Raw genomic sequence first — 18,330 nt, forward strand, 5'->3', positions numbered from 1 at the left:
CCTTGCAGTTTAGCTTAAGTGCCCTTTAACAAACCAACTCTTTTAAAAAAAAAAGGTAATCTTAGTCTGCTAGACATGTATGCCATTTGGCATGAAACAGACATATAAATTATACCTGAGCTAATCTATATTCCTAATTAATATTTTTAGCAAATGTACAAGATCGTGCCCATTAAGGATATCCGAAACCTCTACGTCACGTTCCCAATTCCCGATCTTCAGAAATATTACAAGTCTAACCCAGGCCATTACCTTGGTCATCTCATCGGCCACGAGGGACCTGGAAGTCTGCTCTCTGAACTGAAGGCCAAAGGTAACTCACAAAAACAGCATTTCCCGAGCATTCTGGATAACAAGTCCCATACCTGTATAGTGTCCTGCTTTTCTGTTTCTCAGCCTTGAAATGTATACCTTGTACTTGTGTATTGTACCGGTACTTTTTTAATTAAAAATATTCTGGCTTGTGATTTGATAGGCTGGGTAAATACTCTTGTTGGGGGACAAAAAGAAGGTGCCAAGGGATTCATGTTTTTCATCATCAATGTGGATCTGACTGAAGAAGGCCTGTGTAAGTATTAAATTCAAATCTTAGAGTACCTTGATTGTAAACAGGACTTTTGTGTGACTGAGCATGTGATATTAAGTAGTATTAAAAACCGGCATGGATTTTTCATTGAGATCCCCTTAAAGGAGAACTAAAGTTTAACCAAAGAAGCAGGCTAGAAATGTTGTATGTTATGTTCAACCACAGCCCCTTTAGCAGTAAAGATCTGTGTCTCCAAAGATGCCCCAGTAGCTCCCCATCTTCTTTTCACTGCACATCCTCCGTGCTGCTGTCAGTTACTGAGCTTAGGGACCCACTCACAATATACAGTACACATAGAATAGAAATGTCACAATATAAGGCTGATTACTAATTAATACAGATAATTACTACATAGCAGCACAGAAACCAGTGCAATTAGCATCATAATTTAATAATCAGCCCTGTAGCATCAGCTTATATTACAGACCAACTTCATTTTCTGCTGGATAATTAGTGACGACCCCCTAAGCTTAGCTTCTCAACAGCTGCTCAGAGCCGTGTCGCAGACACCATCCAAGATGGTGGCCCCCTGTTTCAAGTTTGAAGTCCTGGATCATTGCTGCTATTGACAAGCTGAAACTTTAGGATGGTGCAATAGGTTCAGTATATAAAATATGGCATTTTTAGCCATATTTATTTTTAGAGTTTTGTTCTCCTTTATCCCATGAAGACGTTTCTTATTGTGCCGAGTGAGAATTTTTAATGTTTGCAGTTAGTCACATGAGCAGAAGCTTGCATATTTTTTTTTTACTCTCCTAAGCTGGTTTTCATTTATTGCCCCTGGCTTGGCAACAGATAACTGCAAATATGCAAGTTGAGAAGTTCCATGGGCACAGCTGGCCGATATATAGTTTTACAGTTTGGCTGATGTCGGCCATGCTGTGCAACTGTTCCTAAGTCACCTTGAAGCATTTATGTTGGCAGACCTTTGGGCCATTTTGTTGATAGTCTAAATAAAAGCTAAAATAAATTACAATACTAAGGCTTTACTCTTATGCATAATCTGCAATCGTTAAGTGTCTTTACTTTCTAAATAAGAACTTAAAGCAACAGACCAAATTATAAAACTTTTGAGCATTTCACGAATGAGGGAGGAACTGATTTGAGTTTGAGGATTCTTATGTAAATGTTTTCTTTGACTTGCCTCATGTAATAATGATTTCTTGTTCCTTTGTTAGTGCATGTGGATGACATCATTTTCCACATGTTTCAATATATCCAAAAGCTCCGGACAGAAGGCCCCCAAGAGTGGGTGTTCCAGGAATGCAAGGTAGCCCACTGTCCAGTCTTTAGCCTTTTCTCTGGGCTGCCCTACAGTTTGGCAGCCGCTGCCCTAGAACACTAATGGGTTAAATATGTTGTTGTGTTTGTGATCATAACTATTCTTTACTTTATAGGATCTGAATGCAGTGGCCTTTCGATTCAAGGATAAGGAGCGACCAACAGGATATACATCTAAGCTTGCAGGATTGCTGCATGTAAGTAAAGGCATCTCTTTTACTAACTGAAATTATGGGTTTCTAAAAGCTCGATATCTATTTTGGGGTTACCAGTAATCTGTATCACTCAACGCTTAGGGGCAGATTTATTAAAGGAGAAGAAAAGTCGTCTTGCACTTGGAGGTGCCAAATCAGCAGTTTTCTGCTGATAGGAGCACCGGCCCGGGGTTTCAGGTAAGTCAATACAATCACTTGGGGATGCCTAACATTTGGCACCCTCAAGTGCAAGAACACTTTCCTTCTCCTTTAAGGTTTGAATGGTGAATTCGAATTTTCAATTTTTTTTTTTTTTTAATCAAAGCCCACAAATGTAAATTTAAATGTGAGATTCCCATTCGAGTGTGAGTAAATTTGAATTTATTAGAATTGATTAGGAAATCTGATAAATCTGCCCCTTGCAGTAAGTATTGTTGCTATAAGAGAAGGAAGCTGTCCTGCAAATGATGTTGTATGTGCCTTTTCTGGATAGGAATAATATGATGCAAAAAAGTTTCATGTGTTGAATTTTAAGTGATAGTACAATTACACTTACGTTCACAAAGTACAGTTCATTTCCATAGTACTGGTGGTAGAGTGTAAGACATAGATAAGACATTCATATCAATTGTTCTACTAAATAGCAGAGTAAATCAAATCATATATGGCTAATCTCAAAAATGTACTCTCACCGATATGACCCTAGTTATCCATGAGTTAAAATTTGTCTTTCAAAAATCTGTCGGTGGACTCACATGGAAAATGAACTGCTGATAATACTTGTGTCCTACTTGCTCTCTTTGACACTATTTAGATGGGCACTAGATGGCGCTGCAATACTGGGCTCTGCATATTATCACTGTGAGCTTTCCTAGGGAGATAGCATTGGTGTCTTAAATATAAATGTGTGTGTGTGTGTGTGTGTATACACCACCACATCCCCACCCCCAACCCATTCAGAGAACTTCTAGCCACAGATTCCATATTGAATTAACAAATAAAGATGTATTGGGACTATGGGCTAACATACACATTATTTTGCAGTACTATCCCCTAGAAGAAGTACTGTCTGCTGAGTATTTACTGGAAGAATTCAGGCCAGACTTGATAGAAATGGTTCTTGATAAACTGAGGCCAGAAAATGTCCGGTAAGTTTTCTGTATTTTCTACATCATCTTATGGGCTTGTCCATTACAGTTGCCTAAAACTAACAAGATTCCATTCCTAACAAGATTCCATTCCATTACTAAAGAATGACCAAAAAAAACTCTGTTAAAGGGGTTGTTCACCTCTGCTTTAACTTTTTTTTAAAGTCTTTATTTGAATAAGAGTCTGGAATATGAATTGGAGAGGCCTGAAAAGAAAGATGAGTAATAAAAAGTAGCAATAACAATACATCTGTAGCCTTACAGAGCATTTTTTTTTTTATATATAAAAGCTGGAAAGAGTCAGAAGAGACAGGCAAATAATTTAAAAAAAAATATTAAAAATAAATAACGAAGACCAATTGAAAAAGTGCTTAGACTTGGCCATTCTATTTCAGACTGTTTTGCAACAAGGGCAGATTTTTTTGTTGTGTGATCTTATTCCCTTGTGCTCATCAAGATAAATCTGCAAGTCTATATGTAGCTCTGCTCTACCAGGCTCCTCTGGGTGCCATCTTGCAATAGCTGGCCAACCCACACTGGCTGGTGGAGAAAAGGTATGACGTGGCCTATTTAAAGGAGAAACAAAGGCTAAAATTAAGTAAGCTTTATCAGAATGGTCTATATAAATAAACTAGTAAACCCTCAAAGTAATGCTGCTCTGAGTCTTGAGTCACAGAACACAGAATTTCTTTCCTTCTATTGTGTACACATGGGCTTCTGTATCAGACTTCCTGTTTCCAGTTTAAACCTCCAGGGCTACGGCTTGAGCATGCTCAGTTTGCTCCTCTCCCTCCTCCCCTCCCTGCTGTAATCTGAGCCCAGAGCTATGAGTGAGCAGGGAGAGACCCAGGCAGGAAGTGAGATCACGCCAAGATTATATGGCAGCTGCTATTCTAAACAAACAGAGAACACTTCTAGAGCTGTTTACTCAGGTATGGTAAAGCATTCTGCAGAATAAATAGTGTTATAGCTTGCACTATTGTGGCTAATCTATTGACAATAAACTGCTTTGTTAGCTTTCCTTCTCCTTTAAATGTGAAATGCACTTATGTTCATCTTTAAAATGTGTTGTTTGTATATACTGTATAGGTAGTACAGCCTGTCAAAAGTGTATCCCATCCAGAATGCCCAGTTTTCTGGATAACAGCTCTTTCTGTAATTTTTACCTTGGATCTTCATAAGTCTACAAGAAAGTCATGTAAACATTAAATAAACCCAATAGGCTGGTTTTGCTTCCAATAAGTAGGAAGCCGGATATTGGCAGATTTTTGCCAAATACTAAACCGAATCCTGGATTTGGTGAATCCCTAGATAAAATAGTCTATAAGAGACAGCCTTTCTGTAATTCTGTGCTTCTGAATAACGGGTTTCTGGATAACAGATCCCATACCTTGAGTACTGTTGCTATACCCTGAACTGTATTGAAATTGAAATACATCTGTGCAGTCTAATGAGGTTCAAGACAAACAAAAAAAAAATCAATCAAGGGCTGCAGTCCTCCACCTGGATGTCTCTTCACTTCCTGCTCTGTGCTGCAATATTAATAGGTCTCAGTACAATAAGTTGAATCATCCGTTCTCTATCTCCTTCGTCCGTGTATTTTTGGTCTGAGAATGATAAGCATATGGGCAGGTTTGAAAGTAGGACATGTAAGGAGAAAGGCTGCTGAATCAAACAAATCACGCTTCTACGAAAAGTCTGGGGCAGTTTTTTTAAATGGTCTTCCAAAGCCGTAAGAAAAACCTTTGCGTAAGCATCGCTGGCGGCAGCACTTCTGGAACATTTCCATAAACAACTGTCAGTGTTTCCTTAGCAGAATGCTTATGTGAGTGTCTGCAATTTTCTCTCGTAGTCCATCTGCCTCTGGAACAATCCAAGAGCACTGAGCTCATTCAGTCTTTGCTTTTCCTCTTCATTTGCTTTAAAGGGGCACTCATGTTAAAAGACATGGTTCTTAGGTTAAAACCTATTTGCACGTGGAGCTTAAACGGTTTCCCTTAAAGGAAAACTTAAACCCCCGAACAACGTAGGTCTCTATAAAAAGATAATGCATAAAACCGCTCATATATAAAACCTTTCATGTAAATAAACCATTTTCATAATAATATACTTTTTTAGTAGTATGTGCCATTGGGTAATCATAAATAGAAAATTGCCATTTTAAAAAATAAGGGCCACCCCCTGTGATCGTAAGATTCACTGTGCACACATACAAACCGCATGTAAGGTCACATGAGCCAGTTAACGGACAGAGTTCTGTCTGGCGACCAATCTACCTCGAATCTGAACTTGTGCCCTGACCCTTACAGAGCATTTGTTTTTTAGATGGGGTCAGCTGGAAATTTTATAATAATTAAAAAAAAAAAAACTATAACAAATAACTAATGAAGACCAATCAAAAAGTTGCTTAAAATTGGTCATTCTATAACATACTTATAGTCCGAAGATGGCAAATAATTCAAAAACAATAAAAAAAATAAAAATGAAGGCCAATTGAAAAGTTGCTTAGAATGAGTCGTTCTTTAACATACTAAAGTTAATTTGAAGGTCAGCCAGCTATTTAATGGAAAAATGATGCCCTATATAAAAGTGAGGCATGTCTGTTATTTATTTTCTGTAGAGGGCACAATATAGCCTCTTTTAAGTAATGTTTTCTTTCACAGCACTTTAAATGCTTGCCACAAAGCAAGAGAAGACTGCTGTTCAATAGGAATGGTAAAAATAATATTAGCTCATAGGTACCTGGCCTGCCAGTGCAGTTCTGTGCTATATTTATTGTAAATGTCTTGGTTTTAGTTTTTCATTTTCAGCTTTGTCTTTGGTGGGCTTGTATAATCCTCATACAATGTATAAAAATAGGGGTGTGGAAGCACTCTAAAGGCTAAGTAATAGTATATTTAAGTATAAAGGAAGTGCTAGTTTTAATGCACATTCCCTGGGCCCCTGTCTCAAAAGTAAGTTTACAAAACAGGGGTTTTTAGTTACAAAGTTATGATCATAAAGTTGAAAAGCCACCATACCACGTCAAGGTAAACCCCACATGGCGGTCCCTAACTTGTTTGCCTTTCGGCCACAGTATAAAAAGTCTTACTGCATAGTAGCATTCAGTGTAATCCGTGTCTGTTGAACCTTGGTTTCAGTGAAAAGGATCTATCCTCCAAGCCTGGGATTGTCTCTCTGGCTAATGTGTAAGTAACTGTACACTGTATTCCTAATACTGGCATGCGATCCAATATCCAAAAAACTCTGAATTATGGAAAGGCCGGCTCCCATAGACTGCTTTTATACAAAGAATCCTTATTTTAAAACTGGTTTCCTTTTTCTCTGTAATAATAAAACAGCAGCTTGGACTTGATCCCAACTAAGATATAATTAATCCTTATTGGAAGCAAAACCAGCCTATTGGGTTTATTTAAGGTTTACATGATTTTCTAGTAGACTTAAGATATGAAGATCTAAATTTATAGAAACTTCCGTTATCCGGAAAACCCCAGAGCATTCTGGATAACCGGTCCTATACCTGTATATGCTTTTGTTTTCCCAGCAGCAGGCTGGTGTCGTGGCTAAATCTCTACTTTCCATCTTGTGCATTCCCCCTTTATTTAGATTTGTGTTTAGTAAGTGGAGAACATCAGCTCTTTGCTTTTGCTTAGCCATCATGAAAAGACAGCACTAAGTACCCATATGCTGCGTTATTTCCATCCGCCCCATAAAAATGGAGTTTTATGTCTCTGCCTGCGCTTCTTGCGAGCGGAAACCTGTTTACTACTGCAGGAAAGCAGCCCCAGAGACAGACGGGGTTATTATTATTTGCCATCTGTAGATTTACAGGGCTACGCTCTGCTGATGCCACATAGAACAAGATTACAGCAAGAATGTGTTTCCACTGCTCTAAATTATTTGATATGAAAAAAAGTCTGGCTCATCTAGCATTTACCTGCACAAAGAGTAAATAAAAATGTTCACTAATGCTTTTATATATACTGTGTGTATATATATGTGTGTGTATATATATATATATATATATATATATATATATATATATATATATATATATATATATATATATATATATATATATATATATATATATATATATATATATATATATATAATAATGTGTGTGTGTGTTTATTACTCCATTTTAACCATATAATTCAAACTTTTTTTAAAAAATAAATATTTCCTTTTTCTCTGTAATAATAAAACAGTACCTTGTACAGTACCTTGTACTTAATCCGAACTAAGGTATAATTAATCCTTAATAAAAAAACCCTATTGGGTTGCAAATCAATCAAATAAAAGTAACTTTAATATACATTTATTACACATTTTCTATAGTGTTTAAGTTATTTGTACAGGAATGGGATCCATTATCCGGAAACCTGTTATCCAGAAAGCACTGAATTGCGGAAAGGCTGTCTCCCATAGATGCCAGTTTATCCAAATAATCCAGATTTTTTTTAAAAAAATGATTTCCTTTTTCTCTGTTAATATAAAACAGTAGCTTGTATTGATCGCAACTAAGATATAATTAATCCTTATTGGAAGCAAAACCAGCCTATTGGGTTTACATTATTTTCTAGTAGACTTAAGGTATAAAGATCCAAATTACGGAAAGATCTGTTATCCGTAAAATCCCAGGACCTGAGCATTCTGGATAGTAGGTCCCATACCTGTACTTTCTATTTATTGTTAAGCAATAACTTTGGATTTGATTTATTGCACTGGTTTATGCAGAGCAATAAAATTGAAAGTACTTGTATTTCACAGCTTCCTTGATTCTTCAGAGCAATTCAAGAATGAGAAGGCATTTAAAGGGGTGGTTCACCTTTAAGTTAACTTTTAGTATGTTATAGAATGGCTAATTCTAAGCAACTTCTTTTCATTTGGCCTTCATTTTTTTTAATCATTTTTGCATTATTTGCCTTCTTCTGACTCTTTTTACCTTTCAAATGGGGGTCACTGACTCCATCTAAAAACAAATGCTCTGTAAGGCTACAAACATATATTTAATGCTACTTTATATTACTATTTTTTCTGTTCAAGCCCTCTCCTATTCATATTCCAGTTTCTTATTCATGGTTGCTTGGGCAATTTGGACACTAACAACCAGGTTGCTGAAATTACAAACTGAAGAGCTGCTGAATAAAAAAACGAAATAACTCAAAAACCACAAATAATAAAAAAGAAGACAAACATTCTCTACATCACACAGATTTATTAAGGGTTTAATTTTCTAATATTTTTAAATGGTTAAAACTGTCAAATTTGAGGAGGGAATTATCCAAACTCGATTAGATTTTTTTAAAAAAAATTCTAATTCGATTATCGAGAGCCATCAAAGTCTGGCCCTTTAAGAATTCGACTATTGGCTGCCAAATTCATGTATAAGTCAATGGGAGAGGTCCAGTGAACGATTTAAAGATGTTTGCAGCCTTCCTGACATTTGAGTTTTTTTCGGAGAATTAAATTCGAATCGAATTAGATTTGAGTTTTCTGGTCAGTAAAATTCATCCAAGATTTACATATTTGATTTTTTTAATAAATAACCCCCCAATCGAATTTCGAGTAAAATCTAATGCATGTGAGTTTAAAAAAAATTCATGAAAAACATCAATTTGGAATTCGAGTTCATTTAAAGGTCAACAACCCCTTTAATAAAATTATTTTGCCCAGATAGACCCCTTTAATAATGAGCTCCCCCTCAAGCATGGGATACAGGCAAGTACTGGGGAAGAGAGGGGTTGGTTTATACAGGGCTTATTATCTTTATTTAAACAATGGAGGGGAAGGAAGGGAAGTTAGTAAAGGTAAAACAAGACAAGGATCCATACTTTTGTATTAAAAATATATATATATTTTTAGCACAAACCTCGTTTGCTTTGCTCATGTTGAACACTGGTAATAAACAGCAATAGATTATTTAGCAAAACATTCTGCCTCGGTTCGCAGCACCTATTGACTTTCTTACTGCCGGAGAAGATGTGCCATTTGGATGAGAAATAGCAGAGGGTGGTAGCAATCATTTTATTTTTCATTTTTATTGGTTCCCGCAAGCTTTGACATTTGGTGTTAATGACTATTTTTTGCTATAAACGCGCCGTAGTGAATCGTAGCATTTGTTAAAATTAATGACGTGACCTTTCTAGATCATAAGCCCGCGCTGGTGCTCTCATTATGAGACGACTGCTTTTATGTGGCATGCTATAGCCTTTCCCAGGGTGCCACAGGCTTAAATGGAAAACTCGTAAACAGTGTTGCAGGCTTCGGAAACTGGAACAATTACACCTTAAAGGAGAACTAAAGCCTAGCTAAAGAAGTAGCTAGAAATGTTGTTCGTTATGTTTTGTGCTTCTGTACCAGCCCAAGGCAACCACAGCCCTTTAGCAGTAAAGATCTGTGTCTCCAAAGATGCCCCAGTAGCTCCCCATTTTCTTTTCTGCTGATTCACTGCACATGCTTTATCCTGATGTCTGTTATTCGTCTTAGGGTCCAACTCACAATATAAAGTATATACAGAATAGAAAAGTCACAATATAATAAGGCTGATTAGTAATTAATACAGATAATTATAATTACTACATGGCAGCACAGAAACCAATGCAACTAGCATCAGAATTTTTACAGACCAACCTCATTTTCTGCTGGATAATTAGTGATGACCCCTAAGCTTAGCTTCTCAACAGCTGCTCAGAGCCCACTGAGCATGTGAGTGTCACAGACACTTTCCAAGATGGTGACCCCCTGTGACAAGTTTGAAGTCCTGGATCATTGCTGCTATTGAGTAAGTGAAACTTCAGGTTGGCGCAATAAGTTCAGTATGTAAAATATGGCATTTTTAGCCATATTTGTTTTTAGGGTTTAGGAAAAATAAAAAGGAAAAGAACTCTTGAATCCCAACCAAAAAACAAGATCTCAGTAGTTACACTCGAGGGCTGACAACGGTCAGAAGGTCAGTACTCGAAATTTATAAGAAAATATAGAAAAGTACGTCTTAATTAATATCCAGCAATTAATCAAATCCCTGAATTAAATAATAAGCTTAATAATAATTAATTTAACTTTAATTGCACTTTAAGCATATTATTAAATTCAGGGATTTGATTAATTGCTGGATATTAATTAAGACGTTACTGTCGAGGTACTTTTCTTATTGTTTTTAGGGTTTAGTTCTCCTTTAAAGGGGTGGTTTACGTTTAACTTTTAGTATGTTATAGAATGGCTAATATCACTGACCCATCTAAAGAATAAATGCTCAGTAAGGCTATAAATGTATTGTCACTGCTTCTTTTTATTACTCCTCTTTCTACTCAGACCCTTTCTTTCCTCTTCATATTCCAGTCTCTAATTCAAATCAATGCATGGTTGCTAGGGTAATTCGGACCCTAGAAACTGGATTGCTGAAAGTGCAAACTGGAGAGCTGCTGAATAAAAAGCTAAATAACTCAAAAAACCACAAATAATAAAAATGAAAATTGCAAATTGTTTCAGAATATCCCTCTCTACATCTTACTAAAAGTGATTTTAAATGTGAACAACCCCTTTAAATATAGGAGGTTTTGCAGTTGTAGCCTCTTAGTATGTCCTGTGTCCTTTATAGGATAGTTTTACAATGTTATACACAGGAAGATTTGCTTGTCTGGTCTGAGCCTGATCAGGTTCATTAGTTGATGTTTTCTCTGGGCAAATGAGCACCTACAGTCTGTGGCCCAACAGGGCTTTCCAAGTTTCTCCATCAATATCAGACCAAGCCCCAATCAGAGATCTTTAAGAGAAGACTTGTTCAGAGTCAATTTGGTTTGTGTTTTAAAGGGGTAGTTCACTTAATGGACGTTTGTCAAACAAAACACCATTGTCAATACATGTCTTTGTTGCAGGGTGGCAGTTGTTTCCAAGTCGTTTGAAGGCAAGACAGACCGCACAGAAGAGTGGTACAACACCCAGTATAAGCAAGAAGACATTGCACAAGAGGTTCTTGAGGTTGGTAGCACCTTGTTCTACACTCATTTCCCTCATTAAAGGAGAAGTAAAGGCCGTATTTACTTGGGGCTGCCAAAAGTTAGGCAACCCCAAGTGACTATTTACTTACCTGACACCCTGGGCTGGTGCTCCTATCTGTAAAAAACCACACCGGTCCGGGGGTTCTTCCTGTGAGCACCACGGATTGGTCGGCTTCCTACATCTTCTTTCTTCGTGAGGGTGTGTTTGTTCAGTAGCACGAAAAGCTGAACTTTAATGAAGAAGTGGCTTTTTCATTCTATTGCGCATGTGTCTGCCCTGGGAAATTTAAAGAAAGTAGAAGAAGGAAGTCGATCTCTACATGGTGCTCACTGGAATAACCCCGGACCAGTGCAGTTTTCTGCTGATAGGAGCACTGGCCTGGGGAGTTGGGTAAGTATATATAATCACTTGGGGGTCTCTAACCTTAGGCACCCCCAAGTAAATAGAAGTTTTCTTCTCCTTTAAAAATGTTTTCTGGAGAGACGTTCATATTATAAGCATGATGTTCTAACTACTGCCCATGAGAACAACTTAGGTATTTTATTTCATTAGTACATTAATTGCCTGTTGTCCATATCCGTTTGTATACATTGCACCGGATCTAGTAGCATTGCAAAGGCCTGGCTAAATGCAGCTCTGATATGTTGGTAGTACAATTAACACGGATACTGCACTTAAATGAACAGTAACATCAAAAAATCAAATCGTTTTAAAGTAATACAAATATAACGCAGTGTTGCCCTGCACTGGTAAAACTGTCGCATTTACTTCAGAAACACTATTTTTGTTTATATAATTAAGCTGCTGTGTAGCAATGGGGACAGACATTCATAGGAGGAAAGGCGCAGGTTACACAGCAGGTAAGCTCTGTAGAACATAATGGTGTTATCTGTTACCCACTATTTAACTTGTGCCATATAGACTTTTTTCAATTTCCGCCATTGCTACACAGCAGCTTGTTTATATGAACTATAGTAGTGTTTCTGAAGCAAACACCAGTTTTACCAGTGCAGGGCAACACTACATGATATTTTCATTACTTAAAAACACTTTCATTTTTTGGTGTTACTGTTCCTTTAATGGATTGATATAATAATAATCCTACTGATTATTTCAGAAATGGCAGAAGGCAGATCTCAATGGCAAATTTAAACTACCAATGAAGAACGAGTTTATTCCTACAAATTTCGAGATTATACCCTTGGAAAAGGATGCAACACCGTTTCCAGCTTTGATTAAGGTAATTTTATTATGGAATATAGATTGATATGTATTATTATCAGTGAATGTTTGGAGTAGTGCTATACATCATTTAATCATTATTTCCTGTTAAATGGTCAGTGAATGCTGAAAAATGGCAACAATTTTATAGTCTAAAGCAGTGCTGTCCAACTTCTGTGGTACCGAGGGCCAACATTTTACTGGCCTATGTGGTGGAGGGCCGCTAATAGAAGTCAGTGTTGGCCACTCCCCCTTTTAAACCACACCTACTGTAAACCACACCCACGTTACCACAAGAACTTTTAAGAACATATCCACATTAACAGTGGTAGCACACCAAACAACCAAATATTGGTGCTCACCGCAGGGAAATCTCATCACTCATGTGAAAAATTGAAGTCATGTTAAAAACATACCCTTAAATCCATATGCCTCATCCTCCCCTGTGGATAATACAACAACCCCCCAATACGTGATTAAACACCTTAGGGGCCCTTAACAACAATTTCCAAATGCTAACAAACCCCAAGAACAATCCCCTAACAGACTTACATCTCGCATAATGGCACACACAAGCAGAGAATGGCACACACAAGCAGAGAATGGCACACACAAGTAGCACTGAGTAAGCAGATAATGGCACACGCAAGAAGCACTGGGCAAGCAGAGAATGGCACACACTGAGGGAAGGCAGAACAGAGCAGGAGACAGGGAAAGCTATCATTCTAATATGTACTACATACAGTGACACAGTGCTGGTGCTCCATTAGCATTTTGAATAAGGTGTGAACAGGTGAACAATGTGGGCAGTTTCAGTCTGGATCTCAGGTGTGAACAGTACAGGCCTTTAGGATATAAACAATAGAGGTATCACAAGTGTGAACAATACAGAGGATTACAGTCTGAATTTGAGGTTGAAACAATGCAGGGGCCAATCACTCTCTGTAGTGTTTAAAGTTTACATATGGTAAACAGACACAGCATGTGGGGGGCCACAGAAGGGGGGGGGGGTGCGGCATGCTGGCCGTCAGTTGGGCAGCCCTGGTCTAAAGAAACAGACATACACAGGCCAGTCAAGCATTGATGAACATTCCTGAGGAGCTTGTTATATCCCTTTGTGGCAGGGAATAAATATAGTACAGGTATGGGACCTGTTATACAGAATGCTTGGGACCTGAGGTTTTCCTGATTAAGGGGGTCTTTCTGTAAATTGGATCGCCATACTTCGTCCACTAAAAAATCATAGAAACATTAATTAAACCCAATAGACTGGTTTTGCTTCCAATAAGGATTAAAGGGGTTGTTCGCCTTTGAGTTAACTTTTAGTATGATGTAGAGAGTGATATTCTGAGACAATTTGCAATTGGTTTTCATTTTTTATTATTGTTGAGTTATTAAGCTTTAGGGATGCACGGAATCCACTTTTTGGTATTCACCCGAATCCTTCATGAAAGATTCGGCCAAATACCAAACCAAATCCGAATTTGCATATGCAAATTAGGGAAGGGAAAGGAAACGGTGGGAAAAATGTTATTTACTTCCTTGTTTTGTGACAAAAAGTGACGTTATTTCCCTTCCCACACCTAATTTATACATGCAAATTAAGATTCGGTTCGGCCATGCATAAGGTTTCGGCCGAATTCAAATCCTGCTTAAAAAGGCAGAATCCTGGCCTAATCCAGAACCGAATCCTGGATTCAGTGCATCCCTATTAAGCTTTTTATTCAGCAGCTGTCCAGTTTGCAGTTTCAGCAATCTGGTTGCTAGGGTCCAAATTACCCATGCACTAATTTGAATAAGAGACGAGAATATGAATAGGAGATGCCTGAATAGAAAGAGGAGTAATAAAAAGTGCCAATAACAATAAATTGATAGCCTTACAGAACATTTGTTTTTTTAGATGGGGTCAGTGTCCCCCAATTGAAATCTGGAAAGAGTCAGAATAAAAATGCAAATAATGCAAAAACTTTAAAATAAATAAATAAATAATGAAGACCAATTGAAAAGTTGCTTAGAATTGGCCATTCTATAACATACTAAAAGTTAACTTAAAGGTGAACCACCCCTTTAATGATATCCTAGTCTGGATCAAGTAAAAGCTACTGTTTTATTATTATTATTATTATTATTATTATTATTATTATTATTATTATAGTGAAAAAGGAATTCTTTTAAAAAATTTGATCTAAATGGCGTCTATGGGAGACTGCCTTCCATTAATTTGGAGGTTTCTGGATAACAGATCCCATATCTGTACAACTTTTCTATGTTTTTCCAGTGTTGTTCATATACAGTGGGGAGAGGTATAATGTTCCCGTAGCATAGATGTCCGTCGCCAGTTTTACTGGGGTTATAACCCCCATACTTCTGTCCCTTGTAAAGGCATTTAAATTTATTGATGTGAGTGTTCTATATTTTAAGTATAATATGTGTAATGTTCCTGTCTCCTGTTATTTCTTTTCCCACAGGACACTGCAATGAGTAAATTGTGGTTTAAACAAGATGATAAGTTCTTCCTGCCCAAATCATGTCTCAACTTTGAGTTTTTCAGGTATGACATTATGTTGGTCACCGGGGAAGTAAATGTGATAATCTGTTAAAAATTTGCTTGATTTTGTGTAAATGTCACTTTGAGCAGTGCACACGCTGAGAGTCAATTATGTGAGCATTATGGAGATATTGCCTGGAGCTGGACTAAAGCAATAACGTTTATGTGGCAAGCCATCGTTCTAGACGCTGTTGACTAAGTGAAGACTGAGCACTTAATCTTGATCATTTTCTTTATGGCCTGAGCTGCAGTAAAACTTCCCTATTCCCCTCCGCTGATCATAGCCGACCATCATTTCGATTTAAATTTATGCCCAGTAATAAATCACCATTTCGCAAAGAGCTGGTTATTGTGTTTGTGCTCTCACATCTGAATCAGTTTGTGGTTTCCATAATTTATCACTTTCTTAAGAAACTTTAAAAAAAAAAAAAATAATCTTGGCGAATCATCTATAATAATTATTTATCAGCAGCTTCATTTAAGAAGAATATTGCCAAAAAGGATAACCTGGATTACAAGTGTTTTTTGTTTTCCTCTGTGTATTGTGGTATTCTCTCTCTCTCATACTCTATACGTTTTTCACGTTTGGAATGTGTGATGAAGCATGTCCTTAAAGGGATCGTTCACCGATGAGTTAATTCTCAGTATGTTATAGATTGGCTAATTCGAAGCAGCTTTTCAATTGCCCTTCATTTTTTCTGTTTTATAGATTGTTTTTTAATTATTTGCCTTCTTATTCTGACTCTTTCCAGCCTTCAAACGGGGGCCACTGACCCCATCTAAAAAAAAAATGCTTTCTAAAGCTTCTAAATTATTGTTATTGCTACATTTGCTGATGATATATACAAATATTTTGTTCCAAAATGGTTTACTGACCAATAGGACTTTCCATTCTTGTGAACTAAAGAGCTGAATTTTTATAATCTTACTGCTATACTTTGGAAAAGATATTTCACTTTCTTTTGATTGCGACATACACTTAAAGGGCATGTAAAGGCAAAAAAATAAAATCTAATTTTTACTTTCTTTAATGAAAGAAACCTATCTCCAATATACTTTAATTAAAAAATGTGCACGTTTTTATAAGAAACCTGACTGTATGCAGTGAAATTCTCCCTTCATTTACTGCTGTGGATAGAAAATTGTCAGACGGTCCCAAACTGCTCTGCAGGGAAACAATCATAATTATGAACAGCAGGGGAAGCCCCAGCCTTACTTCCCAGCCATGCAGAACTCAAGCAGCTTTGTTTGTTTCCCTGTAGAGCAGTCGGCGACTGTGTAGAGATTTGTATTAGATTTTATTTTTGCCTTTACATCCCCTTAACGGTTTCCAACTCCAGCTGCAGGGACAAAGATCATGGAGCCAGATTTAAACAGATAAACTGGGATTCTATTTGGAGGATTATTTTGCTGCAGCCACTGGTTCTGCAAAGTTGGAGAAAGTTTGTATTAAACAATACAAAAACTTTAAAATCCACATTAGATAACACGACAACACAGGACCCAGTGCAGTCTGTCTATTCTGATTATTAATCCGTTTTGCTGTATAGGCTTCTGGCAGAGATTATTTGACTTGTGCTGTTTTGATAATTTATGATGATCCCTTAGCAGCCCAGACCACACTGAGCATGTGCACAGTCTTGGTCTTGCAAAGATGTTTAAAAAAGTTACAAGAAGGTGACCCCTGTGGCCAACTTTGAAAGCATAAATCATTTGTTTGATTAGGCCTCTGGTGCAGTAAGTTCATGTTTATGTTTAATATACAAAATACAGCATTTTTAGCCTTATTTTATTTTAGACTTTACTTCCCCTTTAAATGCACTGTTAGGGCTGCAGCTGACTAATTTTTATATTTTGGTGTAAGTTAAACAGGATATAGGGACACTTCCTAATGATTTAATTCTTATCATGTTAATCATAAAAAGAGTAGATCATCTTTAAATTAACTATCAGGGGCAGATTAATTAAGGTTTGAATGGTCAATTTGAATTTAGTTTTTATGCACCAAAACTCACTAATTCGGATTTAATAGTACCAACTTGAATGTGAGATTTATCACACCTCGACCACGGAAATGGTTCGAATTCGAATATTCTCCACCTAAAACAGAGTTCATGTACAAGTCCATGGCAGAGGTCAATTGAACCATTTGAAGATGTTAATTGCCTTCCTGACATTTGAGGAAAACTCGATTCGAATTTTCGGGTCGCGACTATTCGATCGAATATTAGACCATTGAGTTTTTTTTATAAATAAAACTCCCATTCGAGTTGAGTACATTCAAATTTATTAGAGTAAAAAAAAATGTACAAATTCTAAATTTGACCTTAGATAAATAACCCGATAGTATAATTTAGAGGTTCTAAGGCAATTTGCAATTGGTTTTCATTTTTTATTTGTGCTTTTTGAGTTATTTAGCTTTTTATTCAGCAGTGCTGCAATTTCAGCCATCTGGTTGCTAGGACCAAATTACCCTAGCAAACTTGAACTGATTTGAAGAGAGACGGGAATATGAATAGGAGAGGGCCTGAAAGAATGAATTATGAAGATCAATTGAAAAGTTGCTTCAAATTAGCCATTAAAAGTTAACTTAAACCAGTTTAACATTAGCACTAATTTGAGTTGCAGGTACAGTATGTAAACGATTAATTCCTCTTTCATAACTCCACCTATTGTTACATGTTGGCATGGTTTATGTGCTTTAACTCCTGTAATAAATAAAATTAAATCTCCCGTGTCCTGAAAGCAGAAAGAGCGGGGACAGCCTGAGAACGTCTCAAGAACAAACCCTAATTTGAATGTTTTCTTTCAGCCCATTTGCTTATGTGGATCCTTTACATTGTAACATGGCCTATTTGTACCTTGAACTACTCAAAGATTCCCTCAACGAGTATGCATATGCAGCAGAGCTAGCCGGCTTGAACTATGATCTGCAAAATACCATCTATGGGATGTATGTAAGTACCAACATCAAAGGCAGACGTGAGACCAATTGGCTTCTACCTGCCTCTAAAAACTCTATATTCTACCGAGCGGAAGAGCGGGATTTCTTCTATGTATTTTTATTTTACCATGCTAATTATTCTGCTTGTTTCTCCCTTAAAACGTAACGCCCGTCTCTTTTTTTTGGAAGGGTGCCTTCTATTTCTTATCCTGAAATCGGCAAAATAATGAATCCAGTAGCGTCTGTTGCTTTATTCACAGGCGCATATAAGAAGTGCTTTGTACCCTTCACATCCCAAAGAAAAACTGATATCGGTGCTGCATATACATACTCTTTTTATTTTTTTTATTTATTTTTTGTCGCCTCCATCGATGTTCATGCCATTTTGCTGGTGGAATCAAAAG

The 18,330-nt window shown here is 37.0% G+C and overlaps 1 protein-coding gene across 2 annotated transcripts in view; it reads left to right on the forward strand.

The window, feature by feature from the left end:
• Positions 1-18,330, forward strand: part of ide.L (insulin degrading enzyme L homeolog) — a 61,900-nt gene that overhangs the window by 17,209 nt on the left and 26,361 nt on the right. For both annotated transcript variants that reach the window (XM_018225187.2, XM_041568651.1), the window contains exons 7-15: positions 151-313; positions 476-568; positions 1,765-1,856; positions 1,984-2,064; positions 3,106-3,209; positions 11,090-11,192; positions 12,331-12,453; positions 14,903-14,985; positions 17,795-17,939. In XM_018225187.2, the coding sequence (XP_018080676.1) occupies positions 151-313; positions 476-568; positions 1,765-1,856; positions 1,984-2,064; positions 3,106-3,209; positions 11,090-11,192; positions 12,331-12,453; positions 14,903-14,985; positions 17,795-17,939 (987 nt within the window). The remainder of the gene's footprint in view (positions 1-150; positions 314-475; positions 569-1,764; positions 1,857-1,983; positions 2,065-3,105; positions 3,210-11,089; positions 11,193-12,330; positions 12,454-14,902; positions 14,986-17,794; positions 17,940-18,330) is intronic.

Source organism: Xenopus laevis, chromosome 7L (assembly GCF_017654675.1).
Source record: "Xenopus laevis strain J_2021 chromosome 7L, Xenopus_laevis_v10.1, whole genome shotgun sequence".
In the NCBI taxonomy this organism is placed as follows: domain Eukaryota; kingdom Metazoa; phylum Chordata; class Amphibia; order Anura; family Pipidae; genus Xenopus; species Xenopus laevis.